This window comes from Pelmatolapia mariae, linkage group LG23 (genome assembly GCF_036321145.2).
Source record: "Pelmatolapia mariae isolate MD_Pm_ZW linkage group LG23, Pm_UMD_F_2, whole genome shotgun sequence".
NCBI lineage: Eukaryota > Metazoa > Chordata > Actinopteri > Cichliformes > Cichlidae > Pelmatolapia > Pelmatolapia mariae.
The window spans coordinates 50,921,237-50,940,475 of record NC_086246.1 but is presented as its reverse complement, the minus strand read 5'-3'; the positions used below and the strand labels follow the sequence as shown (position 1 = coordinate 50,940,475).

Sequence of the window (19,239 nt, the reverse complement as noted above, 5' to 3'; positions counted from 1 at the left end):
GTTTGTACGCGAGCAACCCATTGCGGAAGGTGCAAGATTGATAAGGAGAGTCTTCAGAATTCAGCGTATATTGCGGGATAGACAGGATCCTTTAGCTCAGCGCGACAGTGTGCTCATAGAGAGATATCGCTTTTTTTGTTATTTACTTAACACACACACTCACTCTCTCTCGATCGATCGATCGATAGATAGATAGATCTCCCAACTTACTGTGCATGCTCCAGTCACCCCTCGCATGGGAACAGGTAAAAGTGATGGAGTGTTATGTAAAACTACACACAAAAAAACCCACAATGTCAATAAATGTCACGGTACAAAAAGCCGGGGTGTGACGAGGGGGTGCAGGACCACCACCTGTCTTTATTTGCTCTGCCCTTTTCTTGGTTGCTGTTATAAACAAACAAACAGATTATTGCAGGGTCTCTTTTCAAGAGACTAAAAGCAATATAAGTGATAAATATTACCATTCTGTAGAATATTCTTAGATTTCACTTTTACTTGTTCCCATGTTCTAGTGGGTCCTGTTGTGGCTCTAATGTGACAGAGGATATGATGTAATATAATATAATGTGGTATAATATAATATCACATGATATAATGTAATATCATGGTTCAAGGTTCAAGGTTCTTTATTTGTCACATGCATAGTTATACAAGTATAACACACAGTGAAATGTATCCTGACACGCTCCTCAACATGTGCAAAAAAAAAAAAAAAAAAAAAAGGGGGGGGGGGGGGGTAGAGGAATAACATTATAAATATATATATATATATATATATATATATATATATATATATATATATATATATATATATATATATATATTGGGTGAATGTGCAGTAGTAGCAGCAAGCAGGTGAATTCTATACATTAATATGAATAGACATCTGACTATTTTACAGAATGGACAATATAAACATATTTAAAGTTAAAGGAATTGAGTGTCTGGAGTAGAGTCTCAGTCAATTATAGATGATGTGAGAGGGCGGGTGTGTGTGTGTGTGTGTGTGTGGGGGGGGTTTGGTTTAGGGCCCGGATGGCTTGAGGATAGAAGCTCCTCTTGAGTCTCTCTGTCCTTGCCCGGATGATGCAGAACCTTCTACCAGATTGTAGAAGTTGGAACAGTTTGTTGCCAGGATGGGACGGGTCCTTCAGTATCTGCGCTGCTCTAGTCCGGCATCTCCTGGTGTAGGTGTCCTGAAGCGGGGGGAGAGCAATCCTGCAGCAGCGTTCCGCTGTACGGATCACTCTCTGGAGAGCTTTTTGGTCCTTCACACAGCTGTTTCCAAACCACGATGTCATGTTCTGTGTGAGGATGCTCTCCACAGCGCCTGTATAGAAGATCCTGAGGATCTTTGGAGAGACCCTGAACTTCCTCAGTTGTCGTAGGTGATACAGGCGCTGCCTAGCCTTTTTGGTCTGGGCCTGAATGTGGGCAGACCATGTCAGGTCTGAGGAGATGTGGACGCCAAGATACTTAAAGGACTGCACCCTCTCTACTGGAGCTCCATTAATGATAATGGGCTTGTAGTCTCTGTGCTGACTCCTTCTGAAGTCCACCACCAGCTCCTTGGTCTTGCCGACGTTCAGCTGGAGGTGGTTGTCCTGGCACCATGATGCCAGATTCTTCACTTCGTCCATGTAGGCCGCCTCATCGCTGTTGGAGATGGCACCCAACACCACTGTGTCGTCAGCAAACTTCACAATGGTGTTGTGAAGTTTAATTTGTCAGCAACTTTCTGCCAGCCCTCCCTCCTTGCTTTTGCAGCCTTTGCAGTGTTCCCTTGCGTTTTAATTAAACTCCGAAACTCCTGAAATCCCTCAATCAAGAGTTCTTGCTCTGCTGCCGTGAAATACTGAGCGCGCTCCTTCGACATCTTCGCCGACCAATCACAGGGTTGCCGATCAATGTTTCTACTATCGATGCGTAGCCCCTTTTAAGCCACCCAGTTATCTCACATTACTTCATCCAGCTATACTAATCGTCAACAACAGGTGTGTTCGGAGAACCGGATTAGCGAGCTCAAAGTTGGCGCGATGATTTGATCTTGGATGTAGTAAGCGAGGTACGAAGAACGGACCCCTGGACTCTACTTTCATGTCGTTTTGTGGTGTTTTAATTAAAGTGTTTGTACATCGAAAACCTCAAGAGGGAGACACTGTCCACTAATGTGGGGAAGGCTCTGTGGGTCTGTCTCTCGTGGGGACTCGGAGAGAGCGCGTTTTTCTTTTGTTGACAAAGAATTTTCTAGTTGTTTCCTGAGCTCGCAGTATAATTGAATTTATTCTTAAACAGCGTAGCTGAGTTAACATGAGAGTTATTGAAGTTCAAACAGCTTGGAAACGAAGTTTCGTTGACTGTGGATGAGCTGAAGAGTTTGTTGTTTAGGACTCCCAGAAAGTTGATTCTGTTCATTTGGAAGGAGTGAGTGACGAAAACGTTTCTCCCACTGAAGGCGACACATCCAGGTGAATAGAGCCAACTTTTTGGGATTTGCTTACCTGTTTGAATCTCTCTCGGTTATTTTTGGAGACTCTTTAAGTCTGAGAAGTCAAATGTCTCCTTTTCAGTGTTTCTTTATGACTGAAAACATCTTCAGGTTTGTCTCAGTGAGCTCACATTGTCTAAAACTGGAGATTTTGTTTTTTACCTCAATGAACCCAAACAGTTTAAACGGTGCATTCCTCCTTTAAACGCAGCGTTTCGTGTTTTAAACGTTGAATAAACGGGACCCACGGGACTGCCCGTGCCTCCCCGTGGGGGCTGTTTCCCTGTTACGAAAACGAGCTTTGAGTGTACCCTAGCCATTCATCTCGGAGGGGAGGAGTTAAAGCAGCGAGAGGGGGTCATAACAAGTGTGTCCTCGATAAGTAATTATTCCATTTCCGCCTCGCTCGGCTGGTCCCTCTGAGAGGAGCGCTTGGATGAACTGGAAAAGGAGGCTGAGCTGATTTCTGTGTGCTCTCCGCCTGCCGCTTCTCGCAGCCTGAAGAGAAGAGGATGGATGGAAACTTGTTTCCGACTCTTATCTTTCTCCCGGTCCTGCTCTCAGCCGTGTGGCCATCTTCCGCCGGTGTGCTGGAGCCGTACGACCTTTTATATGATAACGCGGTGGAAGCGTTTTACAGTGCCGATTATGAGAGCGTGGTGCGCTACATGGAGGGAGCGCTCAGCAGCCACAGACAGGTCCGGGCCACCAGAGTCCGATGCCGGCTGAGGTGCCAGGACCAGCATCCGTTAGATGAAAGCTTCTCGGATCTGCGCTTTTTCGACTCGGTCCTGCGGAGAGCAGCGTGTATGAACAAATGCATCGAGGAGAAAGTTGGCACGCAGTCTCTGCACAAAGTCAGCGAGGATGTGGTGCAGGACTTCAACAGGAGGATCCCGTACAACTATCTCCAGCAGGCTTATCAGAAGGTAAGGAAGGGGGAGAAGGAGTGAACTGCTGGAGCTGAATGAGCACTATTGTTGTGGACGCGGCGGGGGAAGGTTTGTCTGGCTGGTCTGCTCAACGCTACCTGCTGCATTCTCATTAAAAAGAAAAAAAGGTTTCTGCTGCCTGACAACAAGAAGCAGAGAGAGGAGAGAACAGCAAAGTTTTGCTTGTGCCAGTGTTGCGCAATATACCCCACGTACACGGTGCGTACAGTAGGTGTATTATTGTTGCAAGACACGTTAATACACATCAGGGTCATCAAAGGAAAATGGAAGTATTTAGAAAAACACTTGCCAGTTTTCTTTTACTGAAAACTTGGCAACCATCACTTTAAGAGTCAAGATACGCTTTATGATCCCCAGGGGGCAATTTGATACCCCACGAAACACAGCCACCCAGAAGACTCTACACGGAGCGCAGGAGATAATTGAGCTGCTGTTTGCGACACTGTTTCACAAAGTGCTTCAATCCATCGTTGTTCTTCAGGCTGAGAGACCCAGACCAGCAAATATTAGAAGACTTAGTAAAACACAAATACAGCATTTTCATAAATACATTATACAATAGATCCACTGCTGAGCCTTTGGCATCTGTATTTGCATCAAGTGACACTTTGTTATCAAGTACAAATACTTGGATTTTTCCACCAGCTCAGTTACCTGTAGCTCAATCATGCTTGTCATGATAAGCCAAATGCAGCTTTATACATCTGCAGGCTGACAGTGATGCTTTCAGTCTCCATGACCACAACAATGTGCTGTAACATAAAACTGTTGCTGTGAATGCTGTTATGCTGATCTGTGCACTTGTCCTTTGTTTTACAGCAGCGCTTTGCTTTGTTTGGCTTTGCGGCTTCTTAGCGTGCACTGTTGGTTTTTCAACATATGTTTGTGGGTTTTCCATCTCTCTCTTTTCGGCTCCGTCCCACATCCACAGTGTTACAAAGCCGCTTGTTTGTATGAAGCGGATACACCAAGGTCCACTTGAAGTGCGCTGAACTAACAAATTCAGCCTGTCCTTTGGTTTTTTTTCTTTGGACAGCTTCAGGTCTATAAGAGGCACGAATTAAGATGATGTCTGCATTATCACAGACTTTCTAAATGGAACTTCCCATGAGGCTCATCATTTGGTGAGCGCAAAGCAAAGCGTGGGAACAATCTGAGAGAGAGATAAAGCGGGAGAGTTGGGAACAAAGTGTAATGGCTTATTCAGGCTCTGTGTGCTGCTTTTTGTCCCCCAAGGAGGAGTAGGTTTGTGTCCCTGGTAGTCTGTGAATATTTGTGGGTTGTCTGTGCATGGTTTCACCAAACTGTAAACACTGCTGGTCATTCTCATTAAAGGATGTTTAGAGAAAAGTTGGAAAGTCCCGTGTTGATTTAGTCCAGTCACTGTTCTTCTTAGTTTGTGTGGGAGGGGGAAGAAAAGGTGAGGGAAGCATCTCCTGGAGTTTTGGATGGATTGTAAGAGCCAGAAGACTTCAGCATGGCTACAGCTGTGACACGACTTCTTCATGTGTCCCTCAGCAGTAAACGCGTTAGCTTGGATGTTTGGATGCTTTAATTTTGAGTGCAACTATCACGCGGCATGTGATTGTGCCAATCAAGCTATGAAATGTAAGAAAGGAAAAACTGGAATAAGATTGTTTCATTGAAGTCAGACGAGGGCAGTTTAACCCAGTTGGCTGACAGCTGGCACCGTCCTCCCACATGTGGACTGCTGCTGACTGTAGACCAGCCCCACATGCCCAGGTGATGACACACAGCTGCTACTGTGGTAGGAAGTTGATCGGTCGTGTTAGGTCTGCTGCTTCGCTGTGAGGTGGTTTTTGTTCTTTCTCCTGAATCAGCAGAGAAAGATTGAGAGCTGAGCACTCTCTCCTGTCTAGACGTGATCACAGACTCGACTTTACAGACAGATGCTCGTCCAGCTATGACAATATTGCTCAACTTTTGTGCAAAGAATGATGTTTTCTCTGACATCTGTTTTGAGAACAAAATGGCACATAATGTTTTGTTTTTATTTCCCCACAAAAGGGGACACACACACACACACACACACACACACACACACACACACACACACACACACACACACACAAACACACACAGCCCTGCCTTTGCTGTTTTGACACCTTCGTGAACCGAACCCTTTGGAAACACAGCGAGCTCACCACAGGTAAGGAGGGGCAGAGCAGGGCTGCTCTGTTTGGCCACAGTGACCGTTAAGTGCACACTTTTATCAGATTCTGAATAAGTGCACACAGACCCTCACGTGTGCTAGCGTGCAGGCTCTTAGTGGTATTAATTAAAAATAAAAGGCGTGTTCCTGTAGTCTCTGACGCTCCGCTGTCCCACACCCTCCTCCTGACGCTGTACAGCATAATGTTGCTGTTGGGTGTAAGTCTCCAGCTCGCCCGTCATTCAGCAGGGCAAATATTTTATTTTCCTTTTGTGGTTTGTATACCTTTCTAAAAAAAGATGCATGTCACCTTTTTTTTGTAAGTATTAAGGGAAACTTGTGTAGCGGTCTTTGTGCGCTCGCTAAACTCTCCCAGCAACAGTTTGTTTTTAATCCACTGTTATTCCAAGAGCTGCTTTGAAAAGGGGAACTTCTTTTTAACTTCTCAAAAAAGTTTCATGACAAATTTTTCTTTGTTATGACATTCGGTGGGGTAGCCATCATTCAGTCCCACACCACACATTTTAAATCTTCAAAGTTCACACCAAATATTGTGTGTGCTCAAGAAGTTTTCTCGTCCGCTGTTTACGTCACCATATTCTCCCTGTGCATCTCTGCGGGGAGTCCAGTGCTTCTACTACATTCGAAGTGTCAATCAGCTTTTCTGGCATTTCACACTAGACCTACATCAGGGTTTCCAGCAATTCACCAAAAACTTGGATGAGTCCTCAGTGTGCTCCAAGCCTGAAGGCAGTACGCTGGGAGTGAGGGCCTCAACCACAGGTCAGAGAAAATGCCCACAAAGGGCACTGAAATGGCACTTTTGGATTTGTGCAGTGCACCAAAACAGTTGTTACTCTCTAACTTTGCTTCATTGCTTTTGTCAATGAAATTCAAGCTGAAGGATGGCCTTTTTGATAAAATGGAGAAAATCCAGCACACGTGCAAACTTTAAAACAGGACACCAACCGGAAAGAAGGAGACCACGCTGAAGGGTGCAGAGGAAACCATCTACAATGAAACGACCTCCTATCAGCAAGCGCTGGGTGACAGTGGGATGGAAAAACTCCCTTTCAACAGGAACAAACTTCAGGCAGGGGCGACCATCTGCTGTGAGCGGTTCAGGGTGAAGAGAGAAAAACATGACAAAAACACGCTGTGCAGGAGATTATTAATAACTAATGGTTAAGTTCAGAGTGATGTATAAACACACAGTGACGAAGAAAACACTCAGGAGGACTCAAGGTCACCTGATCCAGCCCTGCAAGCTTTAAAAGTAGAGATAGTGTCTGTCTCCTGAACCCAAACTGGGAGCTGGTTCCACAGAAGAGGGGCCTAAAAACTGAAGGCTCTGCCTCCCATTCTACTTTTCAATAGCCTGTAGTCTGAAAGGGAAGCGCTGTATAGGTCTTTTTGGTGATTAGTTAAGCAGGTAAAAACATGTTGCAGAACAAAAACATTCGTTTTAACAGTAAAACTTATTGATAGTAAATGTAGTGGATGTAATGGTGCAGTGATACATCAGCATAACAACCAGTGCATTAAAGTCAGCGTAGTGGATGTTGTGGTCCAAAGTGAGCTGCGTGTCCCTTTCTCCATTGTGTACAGGTAATGGTGCATTATTACTGCTGTGGAGACATTTTCTCCTACTTTACTTAATTTTCATTTTACTGTAGATTAAGCCGAGACTTTTCAGACCCAGCAGGGCTCGTCTCAGACTGCCCACTGTCATTAGATTCTTCTCGTACAGATTTGGGACAGTGGGATGGTGTAATGACCCTGTTGATCAGCTGTCCTCTTTGTTCTAATAATGAACGGGACTGAATGCATCAGCAGTGATGGGAAAAATGCAAAGATTTGGCAGGAATCATGTAAATCTGTTCATTCGAGTTTACTTTTCTCTGAGAGATGAGAACAGAAGGCAAGCAGCTTTCTCACGATTTGTCTGACTGTCCCATTGATCTTTTCTGCTTTGAGGACTTCCCCGTGTCTCCCAGCATGGTGCTAGAACGTGGCAGCAGGTCAGGACACTAAAGTCTGCTGCTGTTCCTTGGGATTTTTAAAAAATCAAACTCATTCATGAATACGATGATTTGATTACAACACAGCTGGAAGGTTGTGGTTGCGATACTACTCCGCTTGCATCCTGTATGCTTATATAAAACCTCGGATGTGTACCTGAATCAGAGAAAAGCTAAATTAAAAGAAACTGACAGAACTGGTGAGACTCAAGCGCCCTGGGAGGTGCTGGGCCAGGGGTCTGCTCCTTGTTTTGAGGCGTCCACATTAGTTTGGACAAAGTGATTGTTTGTTAAGAGAGAATGAAAAGATTTTGTATTAAAAGCATTCAGAGCAGTGAGCCTGAGTCTGAGATGATGATGATGTTGTCATCTGCACATAATAAGGGGATATGAGGGTTCAAGCACACAGAGAGTGAGCTCTGCATCTGGCACAGTTACAGCAAACAAAAACAGTCCAGTTGCTGCTGAGTCTGATTCGTGTGTTTGTGTCGGCAGCAGTCGTTCTGCGGTTATCGGACCTGAAAAGTGACTGCGAGATGAGAATATCATTGAATTTAAAGGTCTCATCAAATGTTTGTCACTGACACCCAGACTGTTTTTAATCGTGATGTTTAAGAACTGGTTTGATGTTTTGGAGAATTGAAAAGAGGAAACTATGAATGGCTGCTTGATCCGCTCCTGGCAGATGATTTGTCACAGATTTTTTTTTTCTTATTGTCTGGTTGCGCTTTCTGACGCAGCCTCTGTGTCTGCTCTTGGTCTCGAGCGTGTTCTGCTTTAGTCTGAGCAAAAACTGAAGTTAAACCAGCAAGTTCTAGTTTTAGGTATACAAGACTTGGCTTGCCACTTGGTAACCATCTGTCAAATGGCGAGCCAAGAAAAGGATGCCTCTGGGCGGTTATTTTGGGTTAACAAGACCAAGCTGTTGTCCAAATGAATGAGAGCTGCAAATTTAGTTTCAGGGGCCACCAGGACACGTGCATGCATAGGATCACCAGCAGGTTGTGCTTCCACTGCACGTGCTCAAAGTTGCAAGACATTAAGCCCTCAAAGATCGCGGCTTATCTCACCAGAACCAAAAACTTGTACATCGTAATTAATGTCATCATCTGCACACGAAGCCAAGAAAAACGACTACGACTTGCATCTTCACCATTGTGATGTGTTGAGTTTAAACTTTAGTCAGCCTGTGTGTGTGCCTGAGTCCAACAGTCCAGCTGGCTTGATGCTTCAGGTCCACCTTAAAAGGTTTTAGCTGTGCTGCTGCTTCTCTGCTGCTTTCTTGCCAAACAGGAATTTTAAACATTGCAGATCTAAAACACAAGTTGGTGAGTGATGGATTCACTGGTGTTTCTTTAACTGTCACACAATGAAGATTAAATGGAAACGTTCCAAAAAAACAAATGCACTGCTGTGTTGTTCCAGTAACAGGAGTGGTAAAGTGAGACTGAACACCTCATTTAGAGTCAAAATGTTCCACACCTGCACCATCATAATGCCCTCCTGGGCGAAACATGCTGTGCTTTGCCCAGATGATCAGACATTGTGGCACTTAGCAGTGCCAAAGGTCTTCTGCATGACTGGATTTCAGCGGATAACCCATGACAGGAATGTGGGGGCGTGGCACCTATATTGTTCTTGCCCTGATTCACAAACTGCTGCCGGAGAGCAGGGTGCAGAGGCTGGTTCAGGATCAGCTGAAAACACTGCATCGGTTCGCAGTCATGAAAAAGACAGATGAATGGAGCAGAGATGGACTTGGCCTCTGTGAAAATGAGTCCAAGTAGAAGAACAGACGTAGTTGGATCTGACAGGAATCAGGACGTCTTTGATTCAGCCTTCAGTTTGGATTCACTGACAGATTTGTCACACTGACCACATGGTGACTGCAGTGTATTCCTTTTTCATGAAAGTTCACAATATCCTCTTTATCCGATAAGCAGGATTTGGGTAAAAGCGGAAGAACAGTATTTAGACGTGTTCATGTGGATTTTCCCCCTTTTCTCACATTGAAGGGTTTGCATGCCTCTAATGGGGGCTGTCAATCTTTGTTTGGTGACTGTGAAACGTCTCCGTGGTGTCTGAGCACAGAAACCTGAGTTAGCATGGAAAAAGTCGGGTTTGCATTTACACACTTTTTTTTTTTCACTGTTTTTGGTAAATTGTGAGGTGTTTTTTGGTAGATGGGTGGGGGCCATGTTTATTTCAGTCAAATGTGTCATCTACAAAGCACACAGGGAGGAGACGTGTGTTTGCACAAAGTGTGCCTGAGTAATGTGTGTTGACTTTCCCAGAAAAATACTAAAGTCAACTTTGGATGGTCTGGAGGATGTGCTGCTACAGACAGAGCTGCCTGCTGAAACCACGAGGAGGGACAGATAATGCTCATGAATTACAGCCTACAGTGATCACTGCAGCAGAGGGAGTCGTATACCCACTGGCATGCCCGTTGCTAAACTCTATATCATCTCCCCTGCTGCTGTTTTCTTTTAATCAAAATGTTTGCTTGCGCGTAGCCAGTGGTCACTTCAAGAGCTATACTCATTTGCTTATTCAGACTAAACATTTTGCTCTAATTGAACTGTTGGCACTGGTTTAAGCCACTTTAGCCAACCTCTCAAAGGAGGTAAAATACTCATCAGGTTGTGATGTGTCTCATATCCAGCCCACAGCTTGATCTGATCAATTGTGCAGTTGGTAAGTTGGTTTTGTGCTCGACCACAATAAGTTGTGCGCTGTTAAGAGTGGAAACCGCAAAGAAGGAAGAGTGCACGGGAACCTGAATCTTCCTCACTAAAGTGGGTAAAATGACTCTTCATGGCAGGAGGTTTGTGGTACTTTGTGGGAGGTCCCAGCTGCACAGAGCTGCAGGCCTCAGAGCAGAGTAAGGTCACATGCCTGTTATCCCCTTTGTCTGTTTGGTTAAGCACACACGACAATGGCAAGATGTGAGTGTATACATTTCCACTGAACTAGCAAAGCAGAAGGTAACTGATACTGTTCTGCTGTTATGGTTCTGCTTGGGCCAAGCCGTGATCGTCTCCACCCTCTCGACCTTGCTGTGTTGACAATAATGGGTTTAGCTTGAGGCTTGTGCAAGTGTAGTTTGGCTGTAGCGCTCCAAAAGGAGTGCAGGGATAAAGCAACACAGCTGTGCTGGGCCCAGTGTGGCTTGTCTTAATGCGTAGTGAAGCTAAGTGTGTGGTAACCTGGCTGATGTTAAGAGCTGAGGATCTAATATGGGTCCAATAGTCCTTACTGACTCTGGAAACTGGAGACCTCGTCACCAGGAGATGGAGAGTGCCCAAAATTGAAGCATGCAAGTTAATTCTGAGGTCTTTATCTTAAATTCCAATGCAACGTGGAAACATATCCCCTAAATGCTTGGGAAAATGTTTGTCCTCTGTTCTGCCTAAAAAGCTGACGTGACTGTTGTCTTTGGTTCAGTTGTCTGGTCCACACCAAAGCTCTCACACCAGCGTAAGCAGGAAGTAGCTGAAAGTGAAATGTGTCTAATTTTCTTTCCTTTTGGAGCTTTCACCAGGCTCCTCATTAATATTAAGTGCACAGTTTATTTGCTTTGACCCCACAGCTGTTTCCAGGAAAATTCAATTTAAAGTGTTGATTATTTATCAGCCCAGTCTGCTGTCATCAGGCTGCACACAGGGACCTGACATGTGCACACATTTACGTAGTATTCGTTTTACCACAGGAACAGCGGACGGTGTTGGGAGATTGTCCGGAGTTGTCTGGTTTTTCTCACATTGGGCACACACTGGGAGGTGGTGGTTTAATCGAGGGTGCACATGCTTCTCACTTGTTTACTTCTAATGATGATTTTTCTCTTTTCCACTCGGCCTCTGAGATGACCGACCATGTAGGAAGCTTGAAGACTAAAAATAGGTTTAACGTCCTGCAGAGCTGCAGTGCATTTGCTGAGTGGGTTTTCGAGTGTTTAGCACAGAAGACACTGGCACACTGTAGACGGTTATCAGACTGTGTTGTAAATGTCCCACTGCAGATGTTTTTCCTGAGCATACAAAGACAGCCATACAGCTGCATCCACCCTATGCTACACATCACCAAGTTAAACAGCTGGCAGGGCCACGCCTTCCTATTTCCAGTTTGCTCAGATCGCTCCTTTTTCCTTTGACTCTTAACTACCAAAGAACCAGCTGGAAATCCTGATGCTCAGCATTGCTCAGACCTGCTCCTTTGTCTTTAGAGAACGTTTTTTCTCCCCAGTCGTGTTTTCACGATCCCGTGTTGACCCGACCCTGGTTGTTACTGACCTCGGGCCTTCACATCTGCTGTAGATCTCTGAATTGTAACTACTAACAGAGTTCAACAGGCAGCTAACGACAGGCCTGTCTGCTTCATCACAGTGATGTGACAGCAATGGGAGAAAGTAGGAGAAAGTGTGCAACCAAAGGGACTTTTTTCCTTTTTGGCTGCACATTATGTCATCTGTAGCCAAGCAGAGATCCTTCTTGGCGGCTGAGGTCATGGACCAATGACATCATGGCTATGGGTAAGCTGCTGGTCTGTGTATTTTGGGTAAACTTCATGTCATTTGTTAGAATAAGCCGTCTAAAAGCACTGGCTGTCATATCACAGAGATGCTTTATAACATCACATTTCCCCATCTTGTTTACACCATTATACATGGTGCTTAGACTAAAACAACACTGTTGATTACAAAAATAATGCATTAGTTTCTAAATGAAAAAATACCACAAGGAAGCTGCGAGCAGTTTTTTTAAACCCCAACATATGTGGAGTTATGTCTCGTGCCTTCCAGAGGTGGAGCCTGAGGAGCAGACACTGTGTGTGGCTCTTCCAGCACGCCGAGCCAAATGTCCTTAAAGAACCTTTGCTATAAATGAAGGATTTCCACCCAAGCAGCCGGATCGCATCATCTGTGAAACCTTAAATCAGTTTTTACATCAGCTGGCACCTTTCCTTTTTCTTTTTTTAAACTGATTAATGGCTGAAAATGTGAGACAAACAAACGTATGCAGGACTTAAAACCTGGACTGGGAAAAAGTAAAAGAGTTCAAAACAAATGAATTTATCCGTCTAATGGAAAGAGTCTGTTCAAAACGGCCAAGAGAAGAAGACTGTGTGTATGAAGACGCACACACCCACTGGTCTGGAAAGCTTTGAGCTGCCTTTTGATCATCATGTGGACGTGAGCGAGGGACTAAGGGACACTGCCTGTTAGTCAAAAAACAAACGTTTTATGTCATGAAATACAAAAAATCCATTTCACTGCGACGCGTCAATAAACCCAAACATATTTTTCAGTCACAGCCGATGGAGAGGTCGGTCAAACACAAGCAAATCCACTCGTACGCCTCAGAATTCGTTCAGTCTACCGCGTGCTCGAGCCAGTGAGACACAAAAACCGGTGCATGTACAACGTTGTCCTCAGTGCCACCGCGGCGTGTCTGTCCAAGTCAAAGGAAGCCCGCTCTGACCAGGTCTGTTGTAGCAGCAGGACTGTGCACACACTGACAGTAGCACGGGCCTCCTGTAGGTCTCCTCTGAACGGGCCTGCTGGGTTGGCACCACAAGTATTTAAAATGCAGACTTGCATTTCTTTTTTTGACGAGTATAGTAGCATCATGTTATTTAATAACGTTATAATAATAATGTTTTCTCGTTCTTCACTCTAAAAGGGTTCTTTATTCTCACAGGACGGTGATGCATTCAGCACTTTACACTCTCCTGAGACCTTAAAGGAAAGCATTTACTGCGGTGACAGTGAGCAGCGGAGCTTTTTCTTTTACACTTTTATAGTCAGACTTCTGTTTGCAACAACAGATATCCTCTAATGGCTAATAAAAGCGAGTTTAGGCACATCCCCATCGGCTTCATCTTTCAGGACTAGACGCTGTCTGTTATTTTTTTATTTTTAATAATACAGTATACAGGTCTGTGAATTCTAGTTAGAAGAATTGAATGTGTATTTATGTGTTTGTGATGACATGATGGCAAATGAACCAGAATTAAAACCAGATAATGATGAGTAAGATATATAATGTAATATGATGTAATAGGTACATTTTTGTAGGTAACACTGCTCCAGGTCAGAGTTGTAACCTCGCTGGGTCAAATCCAGAGATCCAGTCTTCCTGGCTGATACACACCGATGTAATGGTTGTGTGCTGCGGCGTGTTCGGCCTGTTTAAAACACTACTCCATACTCTGATGCTGTTTTTTGGTTCGCCTCTGCTTTGGATTGTTTGCGTTCAGTTTGACAGTTTAGCAGTGGATCGTTTGGACGAGCGGCTGATATGAAGCACTCTCTGCGATGTGACGCCACATGAGTGGAACGTAAACATTTTTTCTCCCACTGTGATTTTGAGAGCTGCCACTTCAAGACGATGCATTACATCCTGACCACATGCACTCAGTGAAAGAGAGGACACGAGTCTTCCTGAGTGTCGACGTGCAAATGGAATTGTTAGACGGAGCGATACGGGAACATAAACGCTTCCTCCTGCTGTAATCGTAAACATTATGCTGAAAGCAGAGTCACATTAGTTTAGAAAGTCCATCCCGAGGGTCTCCAGCGTAACCATAGCTACGCCTGCTCCGTATAGCGAGGTGGCGTGTTTACAATCGTTTATTGTTTTGTGCCTGGAGCTGCTTTGTTGCGCCCTCTCTGGTTCCTGTTTGCTTAATCTCTGAGTTTTGTGGTTTTGGTTATGGAGGATATTGCTGATCATTACGGGGTCCTGAGAAAGACACGAGGAACCGAAGGTTCGCGGCTCGATTGCACAGAGGATAAAGGAAAGCCTCTACTTTGACTCAGTCATTTTCATTCATAATTAAAACTGAATTTGAGAATTGAAACTGAATCTGCTTTTGATGACTATGTTGCCATTTTTCTCTCTCCATGCAGAGGTCGTAATTCTCGACAGGTCTTTGTATTTCCACCCTGTAACCAACGATAATGAGGGTTCACCCAGTGGAACCATCTCCTTCTTATTTTCTTCTCCTGAACAGCAGCGAACTATTTTTATAGATGTAAATTTTAAAAAAGGCTCCAGTGTCTCTTCTCATGCAGCAAAACGTCTGTTTTATAGGACTGTAATAGTTGCAGGATTATCTTCTTCCATTGTTGCCTGGTGTGGAAACATGGCCCATCAAATGGATTTGACAGGCCTCTTAATTTAGCAGACACAAATACTTGGAGTGCTTTAGGTCTGGCACAGAGTTACTGATCGAGTGGGAAAGGTCGAGGTCCTGAGCAGCCCGTTAGTTTGTCTGCAGTGTACGTTTCTATTCACAGCCACGGTCAGACTCAACAAGAAGTAGCCCACAATGCATTGCAGAATTGCGCATGAACATGCACTGGTATGTCGCATTACCTCAATCCTGATGTTGTTTTGTGCTCATTGTCTTAGAAAAGCTGCCCTACAGCGTCGTGTTACTGCTGTCGCACTTGTTGTGGTGTTACAGGACATTTTCCTTCAAGAGACGATAAAGAACATTTTTACTTTAAGTTTTAGATTTGAATCTTTAATATTTACTTTGCTACAAGCTAAATCCTAGAAGCATGCTGATAATAAACACATCAGCTTCAGCTGAATGTTTCTAAGCAAGGGTCCAAACTCTGTTTACAGCCACAGCAAACTGCAAGTAAACAGCTGATTTATTAAAGCAGGCCAAGCTCACTGACTCAGAAAAATATATACTGTGTTTGGGGGTTTGAGTAGTGTTATGTGGTGCTATCTTGCAGTAATAAGCTGTACTATGCCATTCCAAAATAAATGTTACTTAATGATTTTCACTGACATAAACATATTAGAATATGCTGTGATTTACAGCCTGTGCTGTTGTGTAACTGTGCTATAAAGTGGTGTAAATGTGGAAACTATGCGCTGCAGAGTGGGGCCGTAGGCTGAGAACAATGCATCTTTTGTATACACTTCATGGCTGCATCAGAAACAACATCTGCAGAGCAACCATACCACTTATTCTGGATGAGGTCCTGCTGTTTTCACACCCGAGCAGATTAGAAACATAAATGCCAAAGAAGCTTTTTAAGCATATACTGAGCAGACACGCACTTGGTTTAAAGCTAGCTTTCTGTACATTTTTCCATGGAGCCACAAAGTGCTGACATAGCGGGAGATTTCTTTTCATGTCGCTTTACTGGATGACCAGAAACTTGTAAAATAAAACATATTTTCTTTTTAAAGGCCATACAGAGTAGTTAGTGTTTTTGTTAATTATAGGTGTTAAGCCCTAAGATTATCTCACTGGTTCATGGCGAATGTTTGTGAGAGTGTAATGTTCCTTGGCACAGCTGAAATCAATCATAAACTGTGTCTGTAATTAACTGACTTTCTTACTTTAACCGTGACTCACGTGCAATGGAGCCCATCAACATTTTGGATGTCGGTCAACAGTGTGGAACTACGTGCGACCGTCTTTTACTGCTTTGCTACTTCTTCCTCACAGTAAAGGTTGCTAATTTGGACCAGATCAATATATTAGCTTATCAGACTGTAGCTAAAAGATGGACATAGCCTGTATGTAACCCACTCTTCATTTTGAAGCATGCACTTTAGCATCATAACTCTCACAGCTTGTTTTTCTGCAGACAGAAGCGACAAAATGTAAAGAATTAAAGTTATCAGCTGCTAGCTAGTGTTAAAAACAAATACAAAACTCGCGATACTATCTCAACAATCTTCACTCGCTGTGTTTATGCGCCACTTTGCCTTCAATACTTGGTCATTATTAAACTCTCTCTTCCACAGTGTGTATTTTGTCCCGTCTCCCTCCCGTCACCACAGATTTCTGGATGTACTGTACTGTCAGCCTGGTTCTGCCGGAGGTTTCTTCCTGTTATAAGGGAGTTTTTCCTTCCCACTGTTGCCAAATGCTTGCTTATGGAGGGTCATCTGTATTATCACATAGTGTGTACCTTACAATATAAAGCACCTTGAGGCGACCATTGTTGAGATTTGGCGATATATATATATATGTGTGTGTGTGTGTGTGTGTGTGTGTGTGTGTGTGTGTGTGTGTGTGTGTGTGTGTGTGTGTGTATATATATATACACACACACACACACACACACACACACACACACACACATATATATATCGCCAAATCTATCAATATAAATCAATATGTATATATATATATATATATATATATATATATATATATATTTATGTGTGTGTGTGTGTGTGTGTATATATATATACACACACACACACACACACACACACACACACACACACACACACACACATATAAATATATATATATATATATATAAAAACACCCATCTCGCCCCTGCGGGCGGTTTATCCTTCAAACTCAGGTCCTCTACCAGAGGCCTGGGAGCTTGAGGGTCCTGCGCAGTATCTTAGCTGTTCCCAGGACTGCGCTCTTCTGGACAGAGATCTCCGATGTTGTTCCCGGGATCTGCTGGAGCCACTCGCTTACCTTGGGAGTCACCGCACCTAGTGCTCCGATTACCACGGGGACCACCGTTACCTTCACCCTCCACATCCTCTCGAGCTCTTCTCTGAGCCCTTGGTATTTCTCCAGCTTCTCGTGTTCCTTCTTCCTGATATTGCTGTCATTCGGAACCGCTACATCGATCACTACGGCCGTCTTCTCCTGTTTGTCTACCACCACTATGTCCGGTTGGTTAGCCACCACCATTTTGTCCGTCTGTATCTGGAAGTCCCACAGGATCTTAGCTCGGTCATTCTCCATCACCCTTGGGGGCGTCTCCCATTTTGACCTCGGGACTTCCAAGCCATACTCGGCACAGATGTTTCTGTATACTATGCCGGCCACTTGGTTATGGCGTTCCATGTATGCCTTGCCTGCTAGCATCTTGCACCCTGCTGTTATGTACTGGATTGTCTCAGGGGCATCTTTACACAGCCTGCACCTGGGGTCTTGCCTGGTGTGATAGACCCCAGCCTCTATGGATCTTGTACTCAGAGCTTGTTCTTGTGCTGCCATGATTAGTGCCTCTGTGCTGTCTTTCAGTCCAGCTTTGTCCAGCCACTGGTAGGATTTCTGGATATCAGCCACCTCCTCTATCTGCCGGTGGTACATACCGTGCAGGGGCCTGTCCTTCCATGATGGTTCCTCGCCTTCCTCCTCTTTCTTGGGTTTCTGCTGCCTGAGGTATTCACTGAGCACGCTGTCAGTTGGGGCCATCTTCGTGATGTATTCGTGGATGTTTCTTGTCTCATCCTGGACTGTGGTGCTGACACTCACCAGTCCCTGGCCTCCTTCCTTCCACTTAGCGTACAGCCTCAGGGTGCTGGACTTGGGGTGAAACCCTCCATGCATGGTAAGGAGCTTTCTTGTCTTTATGTCAGTGGCTTCTATCTCCTCCTTTGGCCAGCCTATTACCCCAGCAGGGTACCTGATCACGGGCAGGGCGTAGGTGTTGATAGCCCGGATCTTGTTCTTACCGTTCAGCTGACTCCTCAGGACTTGCCTGACCGTCTGCAGGTACTTGGTGGTTGCAGCTTTCCTAGCGGCCTCTTCATGGTTCCCATTCGCCTGCGGGATCCCCAGGTACTTGTAACTGTCCTCTATGTCTGCAATGTTGCCTTCTGGTAGCTCGATCCCCTCAGTTCTGACTACCTTCCCTCTCTTTGTTATCATCCGACTAGGGCTGTGCGATATGACCAAAATCTCATATCCCGATATAAAACATCTATCGTCCCGATAACGATATAAATCACAAAAAATTTAATATTTTCTGTAAATTCTGTGAATCTCGGGTAGGTGAAGTGTTTCCAGCTGGGCGTCGTGTACCTGGAGTCGAGTGTTTTAACCGATGCATGAAACTACACATTTTTAGACATAGGTTGCAACCGCTTTTCTTTGTGAGTATTTATTACATGGCGTGCTCTGGGGAAAAACCTGTTCTAACGTTTGAGTCTAAGGTTTATTTTTTAGCACCTGACGGCTCTTTTTTACTTCTCATCCGTCAATACTCTGCATACTTTTTTCACGTGATTCAGTTTATTTTGAAAAGTTTCAACAGGATCTTGAGCTTTATTGTGAAATGTTTATGTGGAAAATAAACAAGCGGACATGCGATGGTTTTACCGTCGTTGTTGCTAACGACAACCCATAAAAACAGGCGCTTGTCCGTCCGTAGTGTGGTTATATTAAATATAAGAGAAAGAGAGAACTTTAAGAAATTAATATAGCCACTACAGTGACCATCAAAACCATGAAAAAATATTGCCGTAAACAGTTTGTTTTGCGACACCACGAAACAAACGATAGCGTAAAATGAAACGAGACGTTTTTATATCGTCATCTGATATATATCGTTATATCGAACAGCCCTACATCCGACTACACTTCCCCAGCCCGAATGACATCCCAGTGTCATTGCTGTATATCCTGGTAGTGTGGATCAGTGAATCGATGTCTCGTTCAGTCTTGGCATACAGCTTGATGTCATCCATGTACAGGAGGTGGGTGACAACTGCTATATATATATACATATATATATATACACATATAAAAACTGAATTAAGATGTTTTTTGAGGGGGTTTTTAAGTGGATATAATATAATAAAAATACTT

The 19,239-nt window shown here is 44.2% G+C and overlaps 1 protein-coding gene across 2 annotated transcripts in view; it reads left to right on the top strand.

Moving 5' to 3' along the window:
* The first annotated feature begins 2,891 nt into the window (after positions 1-2,891).
* p3h2 (prolyl 3-hydroxylase 2) overlaps positions 2,892-19,239 on the top strand; it is a 45,443-nt gene continuing 29,095 nt past the window's right edge. The window contains exon 1 of one of the 2 annotated variants that reach the window (XM_063466329.1): positions 2,892-3,420. In XM_063466329.1, the coding sequence (XP_063322399.1) occupies positions 3,004-3,420 (417 nt within the window). In that variant the 5' untranslated portion in view covers positions 2,892-3,003. Of the gene's footprint in view, positions 3,421-9,700; positions 9,753-19,239 lie in introns of those variants that run through there. The other variant, XM_063466330.1, reaches the window with a different exon arrangement.